At 46.3% G+C, this 19,575-nt stretch overlaps 2 protein-coding genes across 2 annotated transcripts; one reads left to right on the forward strand and one right to left on the reverse strand.

Moving 5' to 3' along the window:
• Window positions 1-210: 210 nt before the first annotated feature.
• On the reverse strand, window positions 211-6,729 carry LOC116958506 (zona pellucida sperm-binding protein 3-like). Its single transcript, XM_032981132.2, has 10 exons — window positions 6,612-6,729; window positions 5,915-6,126; window positions 5,375-5,487; window positions 4,683-4,786; window positions 4,003-4,180; window positions 3,474-3,609; window positions 3,281-3,375; window positions 2,540-2,634; window positions 1,290-1,418; window positions 211-384 (listed from the first exon to the last, which is right to left on the reverse strand). Exons 1-10 carry the CDS (start codon window positions 6,664-6,666, stop codon window positions 254-256), a joined length of 1,248 nt encoding a protein of 415 aa, XP_032837023.2. The 5' UTR covers window positions 6,667-6,729; the 3' UTR covers window positions 211-253.
• A 232-nt stretch (window positions 6,730-6,961) lies between these two features.
• Window positions 6,962-19,214, forward strand: LOC116958501 (zona pellucida sperm-binding protein 4-like). The gene is made up of 13 exons (XM_032981123.2): window positions 6,962-7,061; window positions 7,431-7,504; window positions 8,334-8,423; window positions 10,205-10,326; window positions 11,775-11,880; window positions 12,469-12,603; window positions 12,800-12,978; window positions 15,923-16,020; window positions 16,405-16,532; window positions 17,544-17,733; window positions 18,219-18,354; window positions 18,496-18,589; window positions 18,883-19,214. The coding sequence occupies exons 1-13, from the start codon at window positions 7,024-7,026 to the stop codon at window positions 19,140-19,142; spliced, it is 1,650 nt and encodes a 549-aa protein (XP_032837014.2). The 5' UTR covers window positions 6,962-7,023; the 3' UTR covers window positions 19,143-19,214.
• The last annotated feature ends 361 nt before the right edge of the window (window positions 19,215-19,575 follow it).

Genomic DNA, 19,575 nt, shown 5'->3' on the forward strand with positions numbered 1-19,575 from the left:
CTCCATTGTACATGCCAAATAATTCCTGCCAGTTAGGACAATTGGGTAGGTCAAAAATATTTGCCTATATTAGGTACATCCCACTAGTCCTGGCATGCATGAATTGGAGACCACCTAATCGTTTCCATACTCACCCTCATGAACTGGGGTATGATGTAGTTACACAAACTGCTCGCAACACCAAGCAAAGACCCCACAAGGCCAGAAAAGTAATGCACCAGAGTTTTATTATCATAGGTTAAGCAAAGGAAGATCAGAAGCTCGTTTCCAATTCCTTTGAAGGAGTCACGTGACGCCTCTTCGAAACAAACAAAGCCACCGTGGCGCTTGCCGCGACAGCCATCACCAGCGCAGCCACCCCCAGACCAAGGACGGGAGCAGCACCTGTTAAACAATTGAGAGAAAGGGCTGGTGGGTAACTGCGGAGCTGTTAAGCTAGGGTTTCCACATGCCAGAGGTTGTGGGGCATTTGACCCATCCAAGTATTTGGTCAAGGTGTACTGTTCAAAAATGTCACGTCACTCACCAAGGTTTGCCATTTAACACTGGTGGATGGGCTTAGATCAGCATGTCACACATCTTATGCTATTAAACAATCAAATATTATTAGGTCTGTTAAAACAGCTTGCCATCTTAAAACATATTTACATCTGACGACCAAAGTACATTTAAAGGAGGATCATGGCAATATCTGTTGGGCATAGCTTTAGGGCACTGCTACAATATCCGTGTTTTGTACCTTTTCAACTAGTTTTTGGGGAAGGGGGTGGTATTTGGATGTCATAGCCTTTTCAAAAGGAGGAAGAAACCAGACCTTCCAAATTCCATAAAGTTCGGTATAGAGATCAATTATAACAGACTACTAATCTAAGAGGTCAACCAGAGTCATTGCCTCATGGACGTCCTGGTTTAGCCTTTATTTAATCAGCTGTGGCGAAAAGAGGTTCTCCTTTCTGGCAATAAAACAGGTGTTGATATATTCCTTTCACAAGGAATCAAGTCTGTATTAACCACACGTACTTTTAGTGAACATGCGCCTTTTATATAGATATCGTTTATGAAACGGATTGGTCTACACCAGAGACAACCTTCTTTATGGCCTAGTCCGAGTAAAACCAGAAACCGTCAAACGGTGAACAGTACATAGATAATTCATGCATCGGAGCATTTTTATCCCTGGGTGAGCGGATACATCATGGGACTGTTTTGCCAGTATCAAAGTACGAAAAATAAGGGCTTTTACCCCGAGACGGGACAAAATGCACCAAGAAAGAATCTGGCAGCTTTACCTTCGGTTGCAGATGTAGAAACCCGTGGCTGCTGCCGTTTTGCAGGGCTGCTTGGCTCAGCACCATTTGAGAAGGGCTTGGCAATCACGATGGGGCCCAGCATCACATCTTCCACCGCATACGACGGTCCTGAGTGAGAGGACCACATTTGGAATGTGGCGAATGCCTAGGCTCAAGAGCTTGATCTTTTGTAGCCCATATTACCAGGTATCATTAAATGCATTAGTGCATATACATTGTCCCAAAGAAGCGAGTCTGCCTACATCATGATTTCATGGGGATGTAGCGCTGTGGCACAGAAATGGCAAGTCACCCCCCCCCCCCCCCCCCCTGCCTCCCCCACAGACTAATTGCTGCTGAAATTTGTGAAACTAGAATTACTTTGGGGTAATTTAAAGCATACGTTTCCACAGATGGCTGGAGGAATGGGGGGGGGGGGGGGGGGGGAAGCCAGGCCTTTGTGATTTAGGAAATTATTTAAAAAAATCGAAGACACACTGAACGGTCACAATGGCTGGCCGAAAATCAAAGGAATTCCAGTCTGTGAGAAGACGAGCCGAGGTGGGAGAATTTCGGATACAATTCAAAAGCGAAACTAGCAAATCAGTCTGGCAACGGCAAGATCCCGTGTATGGCCCGAAAAATCAACCAAGGATTGAGAGTCTTGCAGAAGACGGGCGAATGTGTTGCCAAGTGCCGAGTTCGGCTTTGACAGTATCGCTGAAAGTTTAATTTTACATTCATCGTGATGTTTTGAGTTGCAGACTGCCATAAGTTGTTTTGCACCAAGTTAGAGTTGCGAGGAACTAAGGTGGTGGTCAAATACATGTTAGAAGTTTGAGAATTGAGCGAGGAGCTGTGACGAGCAGCTGACCGCGGCAGGAACCCTCCTGAAGCCCAGGGGCCACCAAGGGTAGTTGTGCATGCCAGCTGCTACTCAAAGGACCAGCAGCGCAGCAGGTAATGATTCACCACGAGCGCGTGGACTCGGAAACCCGAACAGACTACAGCAAAGATCGCGGCTACAAGGATACAGTGGCTATTTAGTTTACTTGCCATATGACAGTATTTATTTCAATCGTGATGCCTCCATTTTTGATTGCCACATACCCAACACCATTATTTAGGTAAGGCTTACATGGTGAATGTCGCAGTTTGGATTTTCTGACAATTTCCTAGAACGTAACACCCTTGATATTCAAGGGTCTTCTGTACATGACTAAATGGCCGATTACGACGGCTGTACTCACCAGTCACTGCTGCCACATCCCTGCGCCTTCTTCCACTGGGGCACGTGGACTCGCAGCAGCTGCACACCGAGTCCGAGCCATCAGCAGAGACCCACCTGCATTTGCACGCAAATGTCGTCTGTAGTTGCACAGGCAATGCTCACGCGTATCCGTTCACATTTAAGGAAAGTGCCGATTGAGCAAACGTTTAGGGCAAGCAACGTACAGTGGTGTACCATTTGGCCAGCACCACTCGACCAGACTGATGGCGAGAAAACCGCACTCGATGGGAGCAGTGGCCTGGAATACAACTCTGGGCGTAGTTTTGTTTAACTGTATGACATCACCCGACCTGTATAGTCAGAGCCTTCAAAGAAAAGTATTGCAAGTATTTGTAGCATCAAGGGGCAGTCTGTGGCCAGCCCTAGTGATCAGCTTGAGAAAAATCTACGAAGGCGAGGCTCAGTTGATGCTCCTGACATTAGCCACGAGTGAGATTTGAACTCTGGCTACCAGGCTGAGATTTTTCAAAATGAGCTCAAAGCAATTACAGACGTCGTATGCAGGCTTCGACCAATAACCACCTGACTACAGCTTAAGAGCAGTCCCGTGGGACTGCACAATAATTGTAATACCAATTGCAGGTAGAAAACGAAGTTTGGTCTCAGGGATTTTAGTTAAGCACACATGCAAGGCATGGATTAAGCTATTGGATGGAAGACACTGAAAAACACATTTCTGGGCAATGCAAGGAAGACCAACCTGTATGCAGCCGAGGGGCTATAGGTGCAAGCTTTATTGACAGTCGTTGGAGATGTTGCAACATCTGCAACCTTCAGCTGGCAGAAGACAAAAACCTGGACCGAGAAGAGGAAGATGGGTTCTCACTCAACCACACTGCCTACTACGTGGTTGAAAGGTGGTGTCTGTAGAAGCATGCATGACAGTAGATCACCTGATCGCCATTGTTGGTCAACGTCGCAAGGAAGCGGAAGGAATCTATGAAGAAGCGAAGGACGTTGTCACTTTGCCGGAGCAGGAAGCCAGAAGTAAGGTGAGCATCATACGAGACTTTGCCATCCACCAGACACCTGCACAGACACCGTAGACGTATGACATGTGGCTTTACATAGGGCAGGCTAGCAGAAAGCCAGCGCTCAGAGATGTCGTACGCCTCTTCTACTGTATAATGATGCACTGAGGGTGCGCCAAGACCACTTCTTCAGGGGCAAGGGGCTCCTCCCACCCAAACAAACCAAAGCAGTCACCAATGGCACACATTGACCACATCTCTCATCATTAGTGTGACCGACACCACATGACAAAAATCATTCACCATGCACCTGGGCAGATTTAACCATCAGAGCAAGATTCAGCGGCATTCCAAGGTCAGGCTCTGTTATATACTCAAGCAGTGGAATGCCACCTTTACGACAAGGAGCATAAACATTCAGACAGGATTAGGAGAGAGAGAGAAATCTCACCCAGAGTTAGAAATTATTTGGTAGCTGAGGGGAGAGTTCCTGTCTGGAACCGGTGTTGCAAAGCAGCTGACCACGAAGATCCTGAGTGGAACGTGGTTCACCGTCTGCACGCTCGCCTCGACATTCAGAGTCTGGCCCAGCTGGTATACGGTGGAAGGTCGCGCCACACTCCAGTCGTCTAAATAAAAACAAACAATTAGACAACAGCAAAACACAATTACCAAGGCCGAGTGCAGACTCAAAGCGCAGCTCGGAAAGTGCTTGCTCACGCCACTGCATGTGGAAGAACCCCAGATAAATCATGGGACCTTTTGCAAGTACCAAAATATGAGAATAGGTTTCCTTTTTTTGGCAACAGGTGTTAAGATGTTGAAACACCGAACTGAAACCTTTTGCAAGGAATGATGTCTGCATTAACCACAAAATGTGGTCAGAAGGAATCTTGCAGACATGATTGCTTGTAAAAGGCTTCAATTTGGCGTTAACATATTTACACCTGTTTTGTTGTCAGAAACATGGGGAAAACCTATTCTTAAACATGAGATAAAGTTTAAGGACCTCGGTTATACATCTGGCCTATTCTTAAATACCAAGTAAACATCTTGAATGGTTTAGTCTAAACTGCCATCCTGGTAGCAGCCATGTACATAATAGGCAATCAACGTCCTCAAACCACTGACCAGTCATGAGCCTCAGCGTGAAGCTCAGCTGCTGCTGCATAACCTTGGCGCTGCTGAAGGGGATCCATGTGGGTTTGAGAGCATTGCTGGACACGTTCCCCTTCCTGCAGCGAGGAGGAGATCAGGCACACATTCTCTACAACGAGCAGAGGCGGGCGATTCTCAACAGCACAAATTGTGACCAGATTATTATTGCAATGCCGTTAACATCTTGAAAATAATAGACAAGCAAATATATACAGAATCATATTTTCAGAGTATATTTAACATCGCAAAGTGCAAGACTTACAACCGACGAGGACCAAATAAGAGTAAGTATGAGACTTGGTGCATTGAATGCTATCCAATGAAGTACAATTAAGAGGACCGTGGTTCACACAGTATGCAATGCATGCACCACTTCAGACGTGGCCACTTGTAAGGCAGGATGTTTGAGGCAGGCCATAACACAGGCGCTTGATGTGAACCCGTCAGTAAAGTTGGCACCAAAAACCTCCACGACAGACAGTACAGGGAGACTTTCCATGCGTGGATTAACTCGCTGTCATTTTGGCTTTATTGCAAATCAGGCCTCGCAAAGCTAAAGCACACGAAACGTAACATAGTTTTAAGGCTAGTGGTAGAACTACAAGCAGTTTAGCTGGACTTCAAAATTGAAGCAAATGTCAACAAGAGACTGCTGGTGAACTCGCCTGGGATAGCGGCAAACGACCGGCACGGCGACGTAGTTTGTGCGGATAATGCCCGTGTTGGACGTGGGGCGGTAGTAGAGGTAGTTCTCGTAAGACAGCAGCTCTGCACTCATCTAAGACGGGAGGAAGACGTGTGGTTTATTACCCAGTGCGATACTAGTGGAATTGAAAAAAAATAAGCTCAATCACCTTGGTGAAAGACCGAATGCAACAGTTCCTTGGTTTAAATAATTTACCTAGCTCATGTCCACCATAAAAACCACATCCACACAAACCATGGCAGATGCAGAGTCCTGATGTATTATGGGAGAATGCAAATGCTCTAATGTACGACTAGTCATCAACAGACCTTAACATAATAATGCAATGACCGATCGACAAATACCAAGGGGACTTCAAAGCAATACACCCCGCTGTTGTTGAAGAAGTCTGGCTCGACTCGAATGCGGAATTGTAGTTCTTATGCATCTACACTCGGCCAAAAAAATAAAGCAGTTGGATTGCGAAGATTATGTTACAGCAGCATTAGCAGCCAGTTACCTGGAGGCTGCTGCCACAGCTTTCCAGTGCGTAGAGGAACGTCACCGTCCCAGCAAGGGCGTCGCTCCCAGTGACGGGGCAGGCTGGCACCCCCAGGGACAGGTCACTCGCCTGGGCCAGGTGACCCGTGCCGAACAGGTCCCTGCTGACGGTCAGCGTGAGCGTCGCCTCGTCACACACCACACTCACCGTGGCGGAGGTGGCCACTACAGCTGGCAGTGCCACACGGGACGAGACGCGAGAGTTACCCAAAGTGACACAGGTGGTCAGTGAAGCCGTAGAAAGTCTCAGAAACTCGAGTCACAATCATCCACACGGAGCTGCAAATACTAGGGCTCGAATTCCCCAGTAGCACCTCAGTAACTTAATACACGCGTTAAGACAGGCTAATAATAGGTTTTGGCAATCCACTATTGGATCAAGTCTTGCACACTGCTGTCGTCAGTTTGACCATACAGATCAGTACGGGCTGAATTAGGGCAAAGCCCAGGTCTAGACACTTGTCGCCGATATTAACATTACCGGGACGCAAACTGGTGTTCAGGTATATAGAACAGTGAATTAACCACCACGCCACATTAGCAAAACCATCTTTACTACGTGTATATTATGGTGTTCACATCAGTCAAAACGGTAGTTGCATAGAACGACAAAAGAACAAGTTTGTAAATGCCTCTTTCGACCAAACTCCACTTACCAGAGGCAAGACATAACAACTCCAAGACCGCGAACAAAGCCCTTGTGGTCTCCATCGCAAGGACAGCAAAAAACCGAGACTTAGCACGGCACCAGCAGAGCCAACGCAGCTCCCCTCCTGACTCGTGGCTTTTATCTGCGCGCGGGCTCATTTAGTTTCAGTAATGAGCCAATTAATTCCTCCTGCGTACGTGCCGCGTGATTGCGGTGCAGCTCCCATCCATGCACTTGTGGCGACATCGAGCAAATCTCTACTGATGAGACAATGAATGAATGGATCTGCTCTGATAAAATCTCACTGATGAGACAATGCGTGGGTGGATCTGATCCAATCTGGATCGGGATCGCTTAGGTCTCTCCATATAAAAGGGTGCCGTGGGCGATGGGAGGCGACGCAGCCGATTAGTGTTACGATGACGCAGCTGCGAGTTATTCTACTGCTCCTGACCAGGTGAGGAGGCGGAAGATTGTGCTGAGTGGTGTTCAGGAATGTTCTGCAATAGCTATGGCTAATGACGTCTTGTGTACGTTTGTAGGAGAGGGCGTTTACATATCGCTTTGGGTAACTGACCTGCATGGAGAAACGTATTGAGATAAACACGTGGAAGTGTGGTCCTGAAATGTCTCGCGTGAACCGTTGTGGGTGGTAGGGGTTCCAAATGTGGCTTTTCGTGGCGCTGTTCACACCAACTCCATCGTGCACCGTGCTTGCCTGGAATAGGTGCGCCCTAAAATAACAACTGGCCACCTATATATATTTTTTGGGGGGGGGAGTGTTTGCCTTTCGTCTTGGCGGTCACGTTTCTCGTGCTCCCCACAGCTTCCTCTGCCTGGGCTCCGTCCTCGCGAGGCTTCGCCAGTCGCTGGGACCGCGGACGCTGGGGGAGCCGAGTGGTAGGGGCGCTGCTGCTGTCGCCACATGACAACCACATCGCGCATTCTCTCAATACCACCTCGTGTGCACGGACACCACCGTGCACAATAATAAAATGGCAGCGTCTCTCGGTGAACTGGAAAACCGTTACCGGCGACATGAGTTGCCCACGAGCGACTGCCTGGACCAGGTGGAGGGGGGGGGTGCCTTTTTGTTGTGCGCCTGGCACTGCAGAAGTCACGTGACGCGACGTGATGGTTGCTGGGCACGGAGCCGGCACGTGGATCATTAATAATCCTCCAGAGCATGGAAAGGAGGGCGTTTGGGATATTAACTCTCCCTTGCACGTTCCTTTTCACGATAATAACGCTTTCGAAAAATATGGCTTGTGACCGATTGGCACGGCTCTTGCAGCTTTACTAAAAATGGTAAATTGTACAACATTTTACTGCACACGACTATACGTAACACTCACGTGGCAAAATCTTCATGGCCTTGTTCCTTTCCGTTGTAACAACGAATTGTGCACTCGCGTTGATAATTTGCATATATCAGGCTCTAATTTGGCAAATTTCAAGTCTAATGCAGGGGTCTACAACCAAAATATCAAGAGCCATATTTCAACCTGCTGCTTCGAAGCTGCAGGTTGACGTTCCCTGGTGTGAGGTTCATACTGTGGAGTCGTGCACATTACTTTTTGGAATTTGTGCCAAATTAGAACACCGCAACACCTTACAGACTGAAGTGAAGGGACTGATGTGCGCCCACCCAGCAACTGTCATGGGCTATATATTTTTTTGGCTCCATAAGGTGTAGTTGACGTCTCAATTTCTGAACTTCCTCCCCCAGGTCTGCTGAAGCAATGCCTCTCCTCCACTCTGGGTTTCTCTGTGGGATGGAGCAGCTCTTCTGACAGCGATTACCGTGTCTTTGTACGGAGTGAGTCTATGCGCTTTCACTTCAGTCGTGATGACATTATTTACCATCTTGATCCATTGTATGATGACTCAATATGTGAAACTTCTCACAGATACTATCAAATTGATTCGGGGCTGAGATTCTCTAGCCACTTGTTTGGTCCCAACTGCTTTGTTTTCGATGCCATCTGACCTCTGCAGTTTTTCTCATACGGTGTCGTTTTTTAGGTTTCTTAGTTCCCTCTGCGTTGTGACATGTAATTCACATGAATAATGTAACATTTTAGAATCTGGGATTCAAAGCATGATAATGATTTGGCTTCGGGGTTCATTTCAACTAGTCTAATACAGCAGACGACGAGATTCAAATGGTATTCTTCCATAGGATAACTGTTTACTAGATGGGTGAATCCCTTATTAAGCAATGCCTCATTTTGCTTGCCTGTGCAATGCGCGCTCCTTTCCTTTCATTGGACAATTTCATGCAAGGTGGTGCCTTCCGTTGTAAACTGAACCTGGTGACTCCTGTCAGACTCTGGTTCTCTACTCGCATCGTCTGCATTTCCCACCTGAGTCCTCCGTTGACTACTTGGGAGATCTTGTCGCCAAATCTGACACGCAGCTTTATTTACTAGCAACTATTAGACGAGGTCATTGTGCAGATTTGGGAGTACCGTCATTACAGCAGCGAATTGAGGATTCTGTCCTAGAGACGTTACTGGTACTGTGGAGACTTCCTATTCGCGCTGACACTGACACCATTCTTTGTTAAAACTTGGTTTGAAGCTTTTGTGACTGCAGGAATTAATATTTTTTTTTTTGGTAAAACTCAAGTATAAGTAAGAAATAATAAAATAACATGATGGCATACGACGTTTCGGTTGCAACACAAGCAGCCATCAGGTACAGAAGAGCAAAATTTAAGAGAGGGGAAACGCATAACCCCTGATGTATACACAGACACCCAAGTAGCGGGAACTAACACCGACGCAATGGGGGACACAGAGAGAAGCATACCAAACAGATGGGGTTTAGCAAAATTTAGAAACCATATAAGCAACACAGACGGTCGGTCAAAACACAATTAATGCATAACCTGGTTGATTACGTTATCTGTCTCCTGCTTGTGTATCTGCCTTTGTCTGCTTGGATTTGTTTTTCTGTGCTGTCTCTGCATGTGTGTAGGTCTTGGTGCTTCCGAATGTTCGCTGCCATGCTCCACTTTGCTCTATGCATACCTCCATGCTAAAATGTCCCATTGTCTCTCAGACTTACCTTCTCTGCCTATTTAAGGCGACTTCACTGTGTGCTTGTACCTGTGCTGGTCCGCTCTACTTGAATGTCTGTGTACCGTCTGTATTTTAAATTTCTTACTTCACTTGCAATTTAGCAATCTTTGAAATAGCATAATCAACCAGGCTATGCGTTAATTGTTTTGACCGACGTCTGTGTTGCTTTATATGATTTCCAAATTCTGCTAAACTGTTTGGTATGCTCTCTCTGTCCCCTATTGTGTTGGTGTTGGTTCCCACTACTTGGGTGTCTGTATATACATCTGGGGTTATGTGTTTCCCCTGTCTCTTAAATTTAGCTCTTCTGTACCTGATGATGGCTGCTTGTGTTGCAACCAAAACGTCGTACGCTATTATGTTATTTTATTTCTTATTTATACATGACTTTACCGAAAAAAATAAAGATTAGAACCATTCTTTGTTCTCCTTGCAGTCACGCTGCCTACACTAACTTGTGGTGTACAAGCCATCCAAACGCAGGTTTTTCTAACTTTGTTCTTGATGTCTTCAGCGGTGCAGAATGAGGCCGTGGATGTGGAGTCTTTGCAGGGGGCGTGCGGCTTCTCCATCGCTCGGGACGGTGCTGGGCTCCACTTCACCGCTGCTGGTGATGCCTGCCACGTGCGCGTGGAGGTGAACACGAGGAGACCGTTGTGACTTGCATCGATACTAGTACCTGCTGGGGCTGCTGTGGTAGTAGCGAAATGTATGTTTTGTAATCATAACCGTTCAGCCATCACGTGCCAACGATGTTGTGTGGCCTTAATCAAATTGGACTTTGTCTACCGTGTTATTTTCCCCTCCACATTTGCTTGGCTCGTGCATTTTTAAAGTTTCCAAGATTTAATCTTTGTTTTAGCTCGTACCGTCCACTCTGGAATTTGTTTTCAGATGGGTTTTATTGCCTTTTCTATTTATTCCAACAAGATGTTATGATTTCGATCATCCCTCGGTTGTAGCTACTTTATTTCTGGTTTATACAGCAGCTCTTTCTCTTGACCGGTATCCCTGTACTATCGATGCCATGCTCATTCCATCTGTCTTGTTATCAAGATCTTGCCATCCTTGTCTTTTTACCAGTTTACCTTAGTTTGTCTTGCTCACTGTTATGCCATGTTGCTACATTACTCTCCCAACCATTAGTAAGTATCTTTTCTTGCTCATGTCCTTGTTTCATTGCATTGTTTTTTTGTCTTTAGTCTCCGTCCCATCATTATTATCTCTAGCATAAGTGGTCTCCACCTGTGCGTAACGGTAAAGATTTGCCATCCAGACGTCCATGTCACCAAGTGGCCGCCTTGATAGAGGCACTATGTGAACGGTTAACTGTTGTTTACATCACAATACACGAAAACGAGCTTTCAGTGTATTTCACGCCTGCCAATGGATGCAGCTTTCGCAATACTATTCGATGCACAGATTGGAATCGGACCAGTTTGATGCCAGGTATAGAATAAACGGCACTATGTATTACTACAAAAGGTCACTATCCAAGCTGGCCTCTAAGAGACCAACGTAGATGTAAGAAAAATATTGCACACGGCGAACTTGGACATGTATGGTGTATAACAGCAACATGTAAGTTGAAGACCTAACCAACATAGGAGCTTTGTGCCAGAAAGATGTGCACTAATTGAGGTTGTTTGCAGAAAACATGAAAGTTAAAAGAAATAATAAATGTGTAGTTGACACCTAATGAGCTATCTGCCCAAGGATCGTGATGCCCGTGTGAAGGGTGATAATTTGTGTGCTGTGGTTTGTGGGAAGAGCAATGCAGGTTTTGTGGAAAGGTAAATATGGAAAGTGTATTACACGCGTAGAGAGCAGGGCAGCGTCCGTTTGTACAATAACAACGGTTAACCTGGGAAAGTGATTACGGACCCAGGAATGCAACCCCCACGTGCGGTCTGCCTATCTAAGTTTGGCTGGCAAGTGGTGACGGGTTTCCTATTGACAGTCTTACTTGTCATTAACCTGGCCTCGCACAAACATTTATAATGCACTAACAAATCTACTGACTTGTTTGAGCCTTCCTGGAGCGCTGGCCCCGAGTCTGATTTGAGGGCTGCTGATTTCACCAGGACGGCAGAAGGAAGGTCCAGGTGGAGATGCGGCAGGAACTAAATGGACTCGTCCGGGCTTTCACCATCGACTGCCCTGAGAACCTAAGATCGGCGAGGGCTGGAGGTGGGTACCATTGACTCTGCTAATGGGACGTACAGACTTCACTACCTATGACTTGGTGCTATAGAATGGGTCTGCTGGGTCAAGAGCTGCCTTTTTGTATCGACCTAGATCATCTCTCCTGGTGCTTTTGCATTTCCTGCAAGTGCGTTTCATGCCCTTGGCTTTTACTGGACAAATTGCTGTTTGAATTATTTTCCGATGCAATTTCTCAAATGGCTGATTGCTATAGTTACACCATATAAACGCGTTTTCCTAATGCACTGCTGGTTGGTGCTGCCCCTAGGTCTTGGGTTAATTTGACCATGCTTCACCACGCTGCCCCTCGTTGGCCAAGGTTCAGTGGCACTGACATGCAATACAACAAACTGTGCTGCACTGTTATAGCCTTTTACAGCCAGTGAGCACGGTCTTTGCCTATCTTTGCTGTACACTCAACCCTGTTCCGCTTCCGAGATTGCGTGCATTGCCTGGGTAATTTGGTCATGTGCCAAGTAACACTCATTCACATACTTGACACGTGGCTCAAACGATGACTTATTTAAGTACGTGGGGTTTTTGTACGATCACCTGTTGTGCTCCTGCTGTTAGAGATCGCCACGTGCTCTGGTCAGAGCAGGAACTTCCCATGCAACTCTGTGCAGAGTGTGCCGAGCGCGGACGTCTGTGCACAGAGTGGCTGCTGCTACGACACCACTCTACGCCGCTGCTTCTACAGTGAAGCTGGTATGTAGCTTATTCAACGGAAGTTCCATAATTCTTTACCTGAACTATGCTCTTGCTGTGAGGTTCTATGTTGGTGCACAGTTGCATCCTGCTGTGCTGGTTTTTGAACTTTTTGGCATCACCACGGGCTACATGGGGCATCTTTCGTGATTCACCGAACTCTCCCATACCCTTCCTCCCACCATGCTCCACCCAGTGTGCACCACAGATGGGCGCTTTGTGGTGCCTGTGTCTCGGAACCTGACGTCTCCACCGCTGGACTTGAGCACCGTGCACCTGACTGGCAGTAGCGGTGCACAGTGCAGCCCCGTGCTGGTGTCTGCAGACCTTGCAGTCTTTGATGTACCCATGGCAGCGTGTGGTGCCACTGTGCAGGTACTGCGCTCCTGTACTCTGCTTTGCCCTGCCCCCATCCTGATGTAGTTAAATGGGTAACTTGTGGTGCAGTGACCATGATGAAACCCAGCGACTGGTTCGACACACTCCTGAATCTTCATAGCATTGACGTACCTTCATACCAACTGGGAAATGGGATCAAATGCACCACATGGGAACGTGGCGTGTGCCAATTTGTGCAGTCATTAAGGTTGCCCTTTAATGCAATTTATTTCATGACTATGGTATCCGGAATTCGATTCTAAAACCTTCAGTGAACAATCCCAACGCCTTCACTCCTGGTCGAGTGGACTTGTGCCTGATGCAGTAATGTACTCGCAGTCATATTTCCTTCGTGGCTTGCACATTTTGCTAATTGCATAGGATTTTACTTGCGCAAATGAGAACAATCAATTCTTGCAGACATAATTTGGTGTTCTGGTTGATTGTCAGGCTTATGGTAGCCACACCTAACCATCGCAATAGAGCATAAATTAATCGAATTAAACTTCACTTATTAACCGAAAGGGAGTACACAACGGCAAGCACTAAGGATTTCGTTGGATTTTGCAGTACCATAACGACACGTGCCAAAGCGCTTCGTACATTTTTCAGCGTGATAATGTTTCTACCAGGTGATCTGTAAGATGGAGAAATGCAATAATCACGCCTTGTCGATACGATGCTATATGCCACTTGGCTGTGACGACTCAATGATGGTCTAGTATGTTGTAGAGCCTGATATGAAAAATGTCCGGACCTGACTATATTTTGCATAAGGTGTTAATTGAACTTTTTGGGTTGTATGGTGCCCAAGGCTCTAAAAGAGTATCAAACAATCTTGGAGTTGGCGTCTGCCACGCCTGTTCATCCCACAAATGGTTTTCCAATGTCAACCTGCAGAACCTTTGATAGTTTTCTCGATTCATCTGTTTCGTGCACTGCTAGTGTATCTAAAATATTCCTGAGGCTCCATATCAAATATTCACTTCACTGCGGTGTATCGTCGGCATATTGATGGCACTTTGTCATGCGATAATATGATATTGGCAAACAAAGACCTATGCTTTAAAATGGGAAGGGCCCGAGGATTAATGCTTGTAGTCCGCCAACTAAGTGATGGCCGTCATCCAACTTGATGAATTGATCGACCATATAGTTATGAGACAATCCACCCCAGTGCAGTACTGGATAAACCGAACCTTGGCTGCCAGATTTTAGTAGCCCTCGTTCAATGGTGTCAAATATCGTGTGATCCAGTCATATAAGTTCTTGGAGACCTAACTGGGGCTCTTTAGTTAAGCTACCTCCGTTCTATAAAACTTCGGGTAGATCAATACTGTAATGGGTTGAATCTGCCTGTTGCAGCAACATTGCCAAGAAACTACTTCACATGCACTCTGACCCTCGACTTATCACCTGTGGGATGGGGCACTAGTTTGTGGGATCACTATGGCTCAAGCCAACATTTTAAAGGGGTGTTGCATTAATTATTTTACACTGGTCTGGGAAACGGCCCTCGCCGAACGAAATATTTTCCAGGTGGACAATCCGTTGCACTAGTGCGTCCACTTACGATTTGGGAATGGACATGTCGAGATGGCTTTTGGCAAGTTTACGAAAAATATCGAAACTTCTACCACCAACGTTGGTCTGGTTTTGCGTTGTGTCCAGGTTCATCAAACTCTGTCGGACCAGGAAAATGTGGTCCCTTCAAGTTAGATGCGGCCATATCAATCATAGCTAATTCATTGCTGAAGACTATTGCAAGTACTTTGCATAGGTCTTGGTACTTTATAACACTTGTGGGGGTATTGTGAATAATGCATCACGTGGTAACAGTGTATTGTGAGTAATGTGTCGCGTGATACCACTGTAGGGGTATTATGAGTAATGTATCACGTGGTAACACTGTGGGGGTATTGTGAGTAATATATCACGTGCTAACACTGTATTGGCCTTAACCCACTTATAGGTAAGGTCGATTTTGGCAACTCGGTAAGGGAATGACGTAGCGAGCCAAAAATAGTCGCTTTGTCCATAGAGTCGCTATCTTAATGGATATGTGTTACGTTAGATTTCCTCAGAACAAATTAGAAATCGAACCAATTTGCCATTTTTCAGTGTCATTACTCCAGGAAGTCTTGCAGAATTGTGAACCTGAAAAAGTACAAACCTCTCCACGAAAATCACAAACTTATGGAAAGGGAGAACAACCTTAACTTTAATATTTTTACCATGCTATCAAAACAAATTAAACACACCGACTTAAAGGAACATTTTGTATTGAATGATTGAACCAGCTGGCTAGTTTTCGTAAAAAATGCAGCCCATGTTTGAGCCAGCCAACTGTAGATTACAAACTTGATGTTTTATGACTTATTATCTTACAATAATCAATTTCATGTATTTTAGAAACAATTTCAACGAAACCTAACATACTTACAAGTAACAATATTTAAACTATTTTCTTAAACTACACATTTTATCAATGAAGGACATACTTTCTCGAACACTTTCCCATCCAAGCAAGCTATTTAAAACATTGATGGGCAAATGATCTGAGACCAAAGACGCTACAGAATACGTTTGTTAATTGAATGCCATCTATTAAGGTGTGTGCATTTAAAAGCATGTTTATTTGTATATTACACAACACCACGTGCCAGATCAAATGGGTGAACAGACACGATGGCGCGTGCTGCATCAGACCCTTCACGATGCACAACTCCTTGATTTGCAGAGCAAACTAATGCACGAGTTTCTAAAGAACAGCAGGGTCCCTTTATGATTGAGTGTCAAATGAATCGAGTGCCAAGCAGAATTTATGGGGATCATAATATCTCAATTTGAGCCATCTCGACTCTTGGATAATACCAGGTATCATGCTTCTGCTTGATCACTCGATGGCATTATCGTTTTGTGACCTACTTTTTGTGTCCAGTGGAGTGGGCAAGAGCTCGTGTACGAGTTACTGTTGGCCTCTGAGCGGGAGCTCTGCGTCGATGGAAACGTCGCAATCACCAAGTCGTCCACATACAAGTAAGCACTGCCACCACCCCTCAGCAAGTGCTCTGCTCATGAGGGTCAAGCACGAGTCTTGCAGAGGAGACCCACCCCAATCAATGGCCACTGTCCCTGCGACATTAAATATTTGCAGCATTCGCCTGCAGAACCATGACCAATCTGCTTCCATAATCAACGATTTAATTTTCATATTTGGGACATTCAACGCACAAGGGGGACTTATCTTCGTCTCGCATGATTTTAACATCTCCTGAAGTAGTAGGAATATGATTTATAGCTAATGTAAACACGGTGTTAACCAAGGTGGGTCCCTTCACTGGTACGTCTGCAAAACGCCCTGCAATCTTTCTGCCGTGAGGGCGTGGTGCATCCCTTTGGCGGGTGGTGTCTGTGTACCAGGATGGTTCTTCAATGCCGCTTCCTTGGAAGTGGCGACCTGCAGCTTGGAGTGCAGGTGAGCACTCTCCCACCGCCACCTCCAGCCACGGCCACTGGACCCCTCTCCCTGCTGCTCCAGGTCTTCACTGGTGAGTGCTGCCCTCTCCCACAACCTGTGCACCTCGGAGCAAACAAATCGCACTTTAGGGAACACGGGTTGTGATGTTGCTCTACCCAGGAAAGACTTGGGTCTGTATTCTCCGTATTACCTCTGGCTGGATGCCAGCTGTAAGTCGTGCTTATTTTATCCAGTGCTAAGATGGAGCTCAACCTTGCTTTAATTTCCACTTATTCAGGCTGCATAAGATTTTGATGCATCTGCAGCATTAATCGGCATGCCTGCTGGACTTGAACTGCAAACCACTGCAACAAACGGACAACGTGCTAGGCTGTGCTGCCAGAGTATTGTGAACCTGCAAACATAGTTCTTAGTTAGCCATAAGTTAACTAGAACGACTTGCACATTCTCCATGGTACGACGTTTAACTTCAAATGCTAATTTCTGCTGAGATTTTGAATCTAGCAGCTACCAGCTGAAACCATATTGTTAGTGTGGGGCCAACATTAATAGGGATGACAATACCCCTAATTCCCATGGCTCTACCAAATGGGTCTTTTTGCACACCCTATCAACCAAAACGGTCTCCTTGAAGGCATTATTTAAAGGAAAATGGGACTGCTTTCTTGGCCTCATTTGTCTAGGTCACCTTTGCTTGAACGAATGGGTGTCAATAGCTTCATTGGTTACTAATTGGCTAAATGGGACTAGAGCTTGGCCAACTTTTAGCACCTGATTCCCACCCCTCCGTGTGAAACCGTGCCCCTTACAACATCTACAGACATTTAGAGATGCCGTTGTATATACCGTATTTTGCAAACCATACTAAACGGAGGTGAGGGAGATGTATTCTGAAAATGCAAATGAAATATCAACCACGGTTTCTATGCCAGGAAAATGTTGATCTTGTGCCCTGGTTCAATTCAAAAGTAATGCACACGTTTTGGAGGATTTGTACTTTGCCTTGTCCAATGTGCTCTCTAAACAGGACTTTTACGCCTCTAATCCAAATTCCTTGTGAACCATGTCTGCACGCTGCCAGACAACTCCTACACCACGCCGTACCAGCCCTGGCAGTACCCGCTGGTAACGCTTCTGGGAACGCCGCTCTACGTGCAGGCGTCACTGCTGCACCGCTCTGACCCCACACTGGTGCTCTTCCTGAAGGACTGCTGGGCCACGCCCACGGCAGTTGACACCGACCCCACGCAGTGGAAGCTTGTGACGAATGGGTGAGGCTGGGCGGGGTAGTGCTCTCTAAACCCTCTCACTGCCACAGCAGGGCCTGCAGAGGTAACCTGGTTCGAGGCATTGGTTGTCTTTTTTTATTCCCCCACGTAAGCAGAGTTATGCTAATTACGTCCTTTTTTAAATGACAACGGCTGGTGTACTGGCGTCGTTTAAACAAGATTGCAGTGCCATCCAAAATGTCGATGGCCACAATGCTCCTTGGGTTGATGTTCTGGATGTTAACACAGCCATCCTCTGCCTCCCAGAGCTGGTGGTTTGTACAAGGCCGGCTACATGCAGTGATGGTTGCATCGCACAGATGCACTGCAAATTGGCATTTGGGCTGCCTGGCTCATCGTGAACATGTCTTGACTGTAAAGCTGACCTTAATCCTCGCGTGCAGATTTCAATAGAGATGCGTGCATTCAATCCAATGCATGACACTTGCGTTGGCTTAAGGGTAAACGGCACTTTTTTGCATGTGCAGCTGCCCCGTGCAGTCTCCTTGTTGCAGTGTGTTCTTCCCTGGTGTCGCTGACCTGCCACTTCCTTCTCACTACAAGCGTCTGGCACTCCAGGCCTTCGCCTTCATGAACTCTGACCGCAGCACCACCCGTGACCTCGTGAGTGCCTGATTATTTCCACTTTATAACCAGGTTCTCATGGAGGGATGACATGTGCTTTGTACAACTGAAGAGGGCAGAAGGACTACCTAATACATGTGAAACTTTACTTACTGGCGCGATGCATTCTGTCTACCACAGGTGTACCTACACTGCTCTATCCTGGTGTGCGACAGCTCCAGCCCCAACTTCGTCACCGAGTGCAATCGGCAGTGTGGACAGACCAGGCGCTACAGTGAGCACCACCGCAACCTCTATTTAATATCTTGCGCTTCTTTTCCTAGAAAAGACTCGCAGAGTAACCCTTTGCCAAGATGACAAAGGGGTTTTCATTGTTGGTGGTAATGTTGCTATGTTTTTCTTCTTATTTAGATCACGTTCACTGACTTTGTAGACTAGTTTTTGACAAGCCGTGGCATGCCATTTAATAACCTACTCGTTTGATTTTCTGATGAACTTGACCTGAAACAAATAGTGTCCTTTTTGTATGGGCCAGTGGTCATCAACCGATTGTTCTTGTTTCTCCAGAGCGCAACGCTGTCTCTGACGCTTCCAGCGTGGTAGGAAAGCACGTGGTGTCGCTGCAGGGCCCCGTGCTCTTTGAAGAAGCTCCTGTTAACGACGCTACTCTGCTGCTGCTGGAGGATCCCTCCTCATCGTGGGCCTCGGCTGGGACTCTGTCCGTTCTCCTCGTCATTGGCACAGCAGTCGTTGCGCTCCTGTCTGCTGCCATTGCCGTCAGGAGGCGCAGGAGCCGGGCTGTGGTGCTCGACGGGAGTGGCTATTGATGACGGCTTGTGATTGCTGGAACTTGCATAGCTTGCTGACCATTGTCAAAAATAAAATTCTGACATACGCTACTGCTGTCCTGACCATTTACTAGGATTGAATGCATGCAATATGTAGGAAGTATTAGTGCTGCATTTGACCACATTTCTTCCCAAAGGAAAGTCCCTCAATGGCAGCAACTTGTACTAACGTTTCGGCCATTGGCTTCTTTAAACAAGAGCACCTTGCGATGCATAAATAATCTGAATCTAGATTTATTTTATTTAATATGTAATAAAAACAATTCCCTTAACATGCAAATGTGGACATTATGTTCCAGGGACCTTTCCCATCACACTAACAAACTATATCAAAGGTCAATCAATAATGTGGGGCAAGGGGGGAGAAACGAAATCTTAACTTTAACTAGCATCAAGGTTGGGTTGTGACATT

Source organism: Petromyzon marinus, chromosome 79, assembly GCF_048934315.1.
Source record: "Petromyzon marinus isolate PM22_M1 ecotype Great Lakes invasive population chromosome 79, UKy_Petmar_22M1.pri1.0, whole genome shotgun sequence".
Classification (NCBI taxonomy): Eukaryota; Metazoa; Chordata; class Hyperoartia; order Petromyzontiformes; family Petromyzontidae; genus Petromyzon; species Petromyzon marinus.

What these genes read in the sequence shown, in the direction of transcription:
- LOC116958501 (XM_032981123.2), top strand. Translation starts at nt 7,024, where the DNA reads ATGACGCAGCTGCGAGTTATTCTACTGCTCCTGACCAG. An exon ending in TGGAAGCTTGTGACGAATGG is followed by an intron (nt 17,734 to 18,218) that starts GTGAGGCTGGGC and finishes TTGCATGTGCAG; the next exon opens with CTGCCCCGTGCAGTCTCCTT. An exon ending in TGGACAGACCAGGCGCTACA is followed by an intron (nt 18,590 to 18,882) that starts GTGAGCACCACC and finishes TTGTTTCTCCAG; the next exon opens with AGCGCAACGCTGTCTCTGAC.
- LOC116958506 (XM_032981132.2), bottom strand. Translation starts at nt 6,666, where the DNA reads ATGGAGACCACAAGGGCTTTGTTCGCGGTCTTGGAGTTGTTATGTCTT. An exon ending in GTTGTTATGTCTTGCCTCTG is followed by an intron (nt 6,127 to 6,611) that starts GTAAGTGGAGTT and finishes TGGCACTGCCAG; the next exon opens with CTGTAGTGGCCACCTCCGCC. An exon ending in TGACCAACAATGGCGATCAG is followed by an intron (nt 3,376 to 3,473) that starts GTGATCTACTGT and finishes TTCTCGGTCCAG; the next exon opens with GTTTTTGTCTTCTGCCAGCT.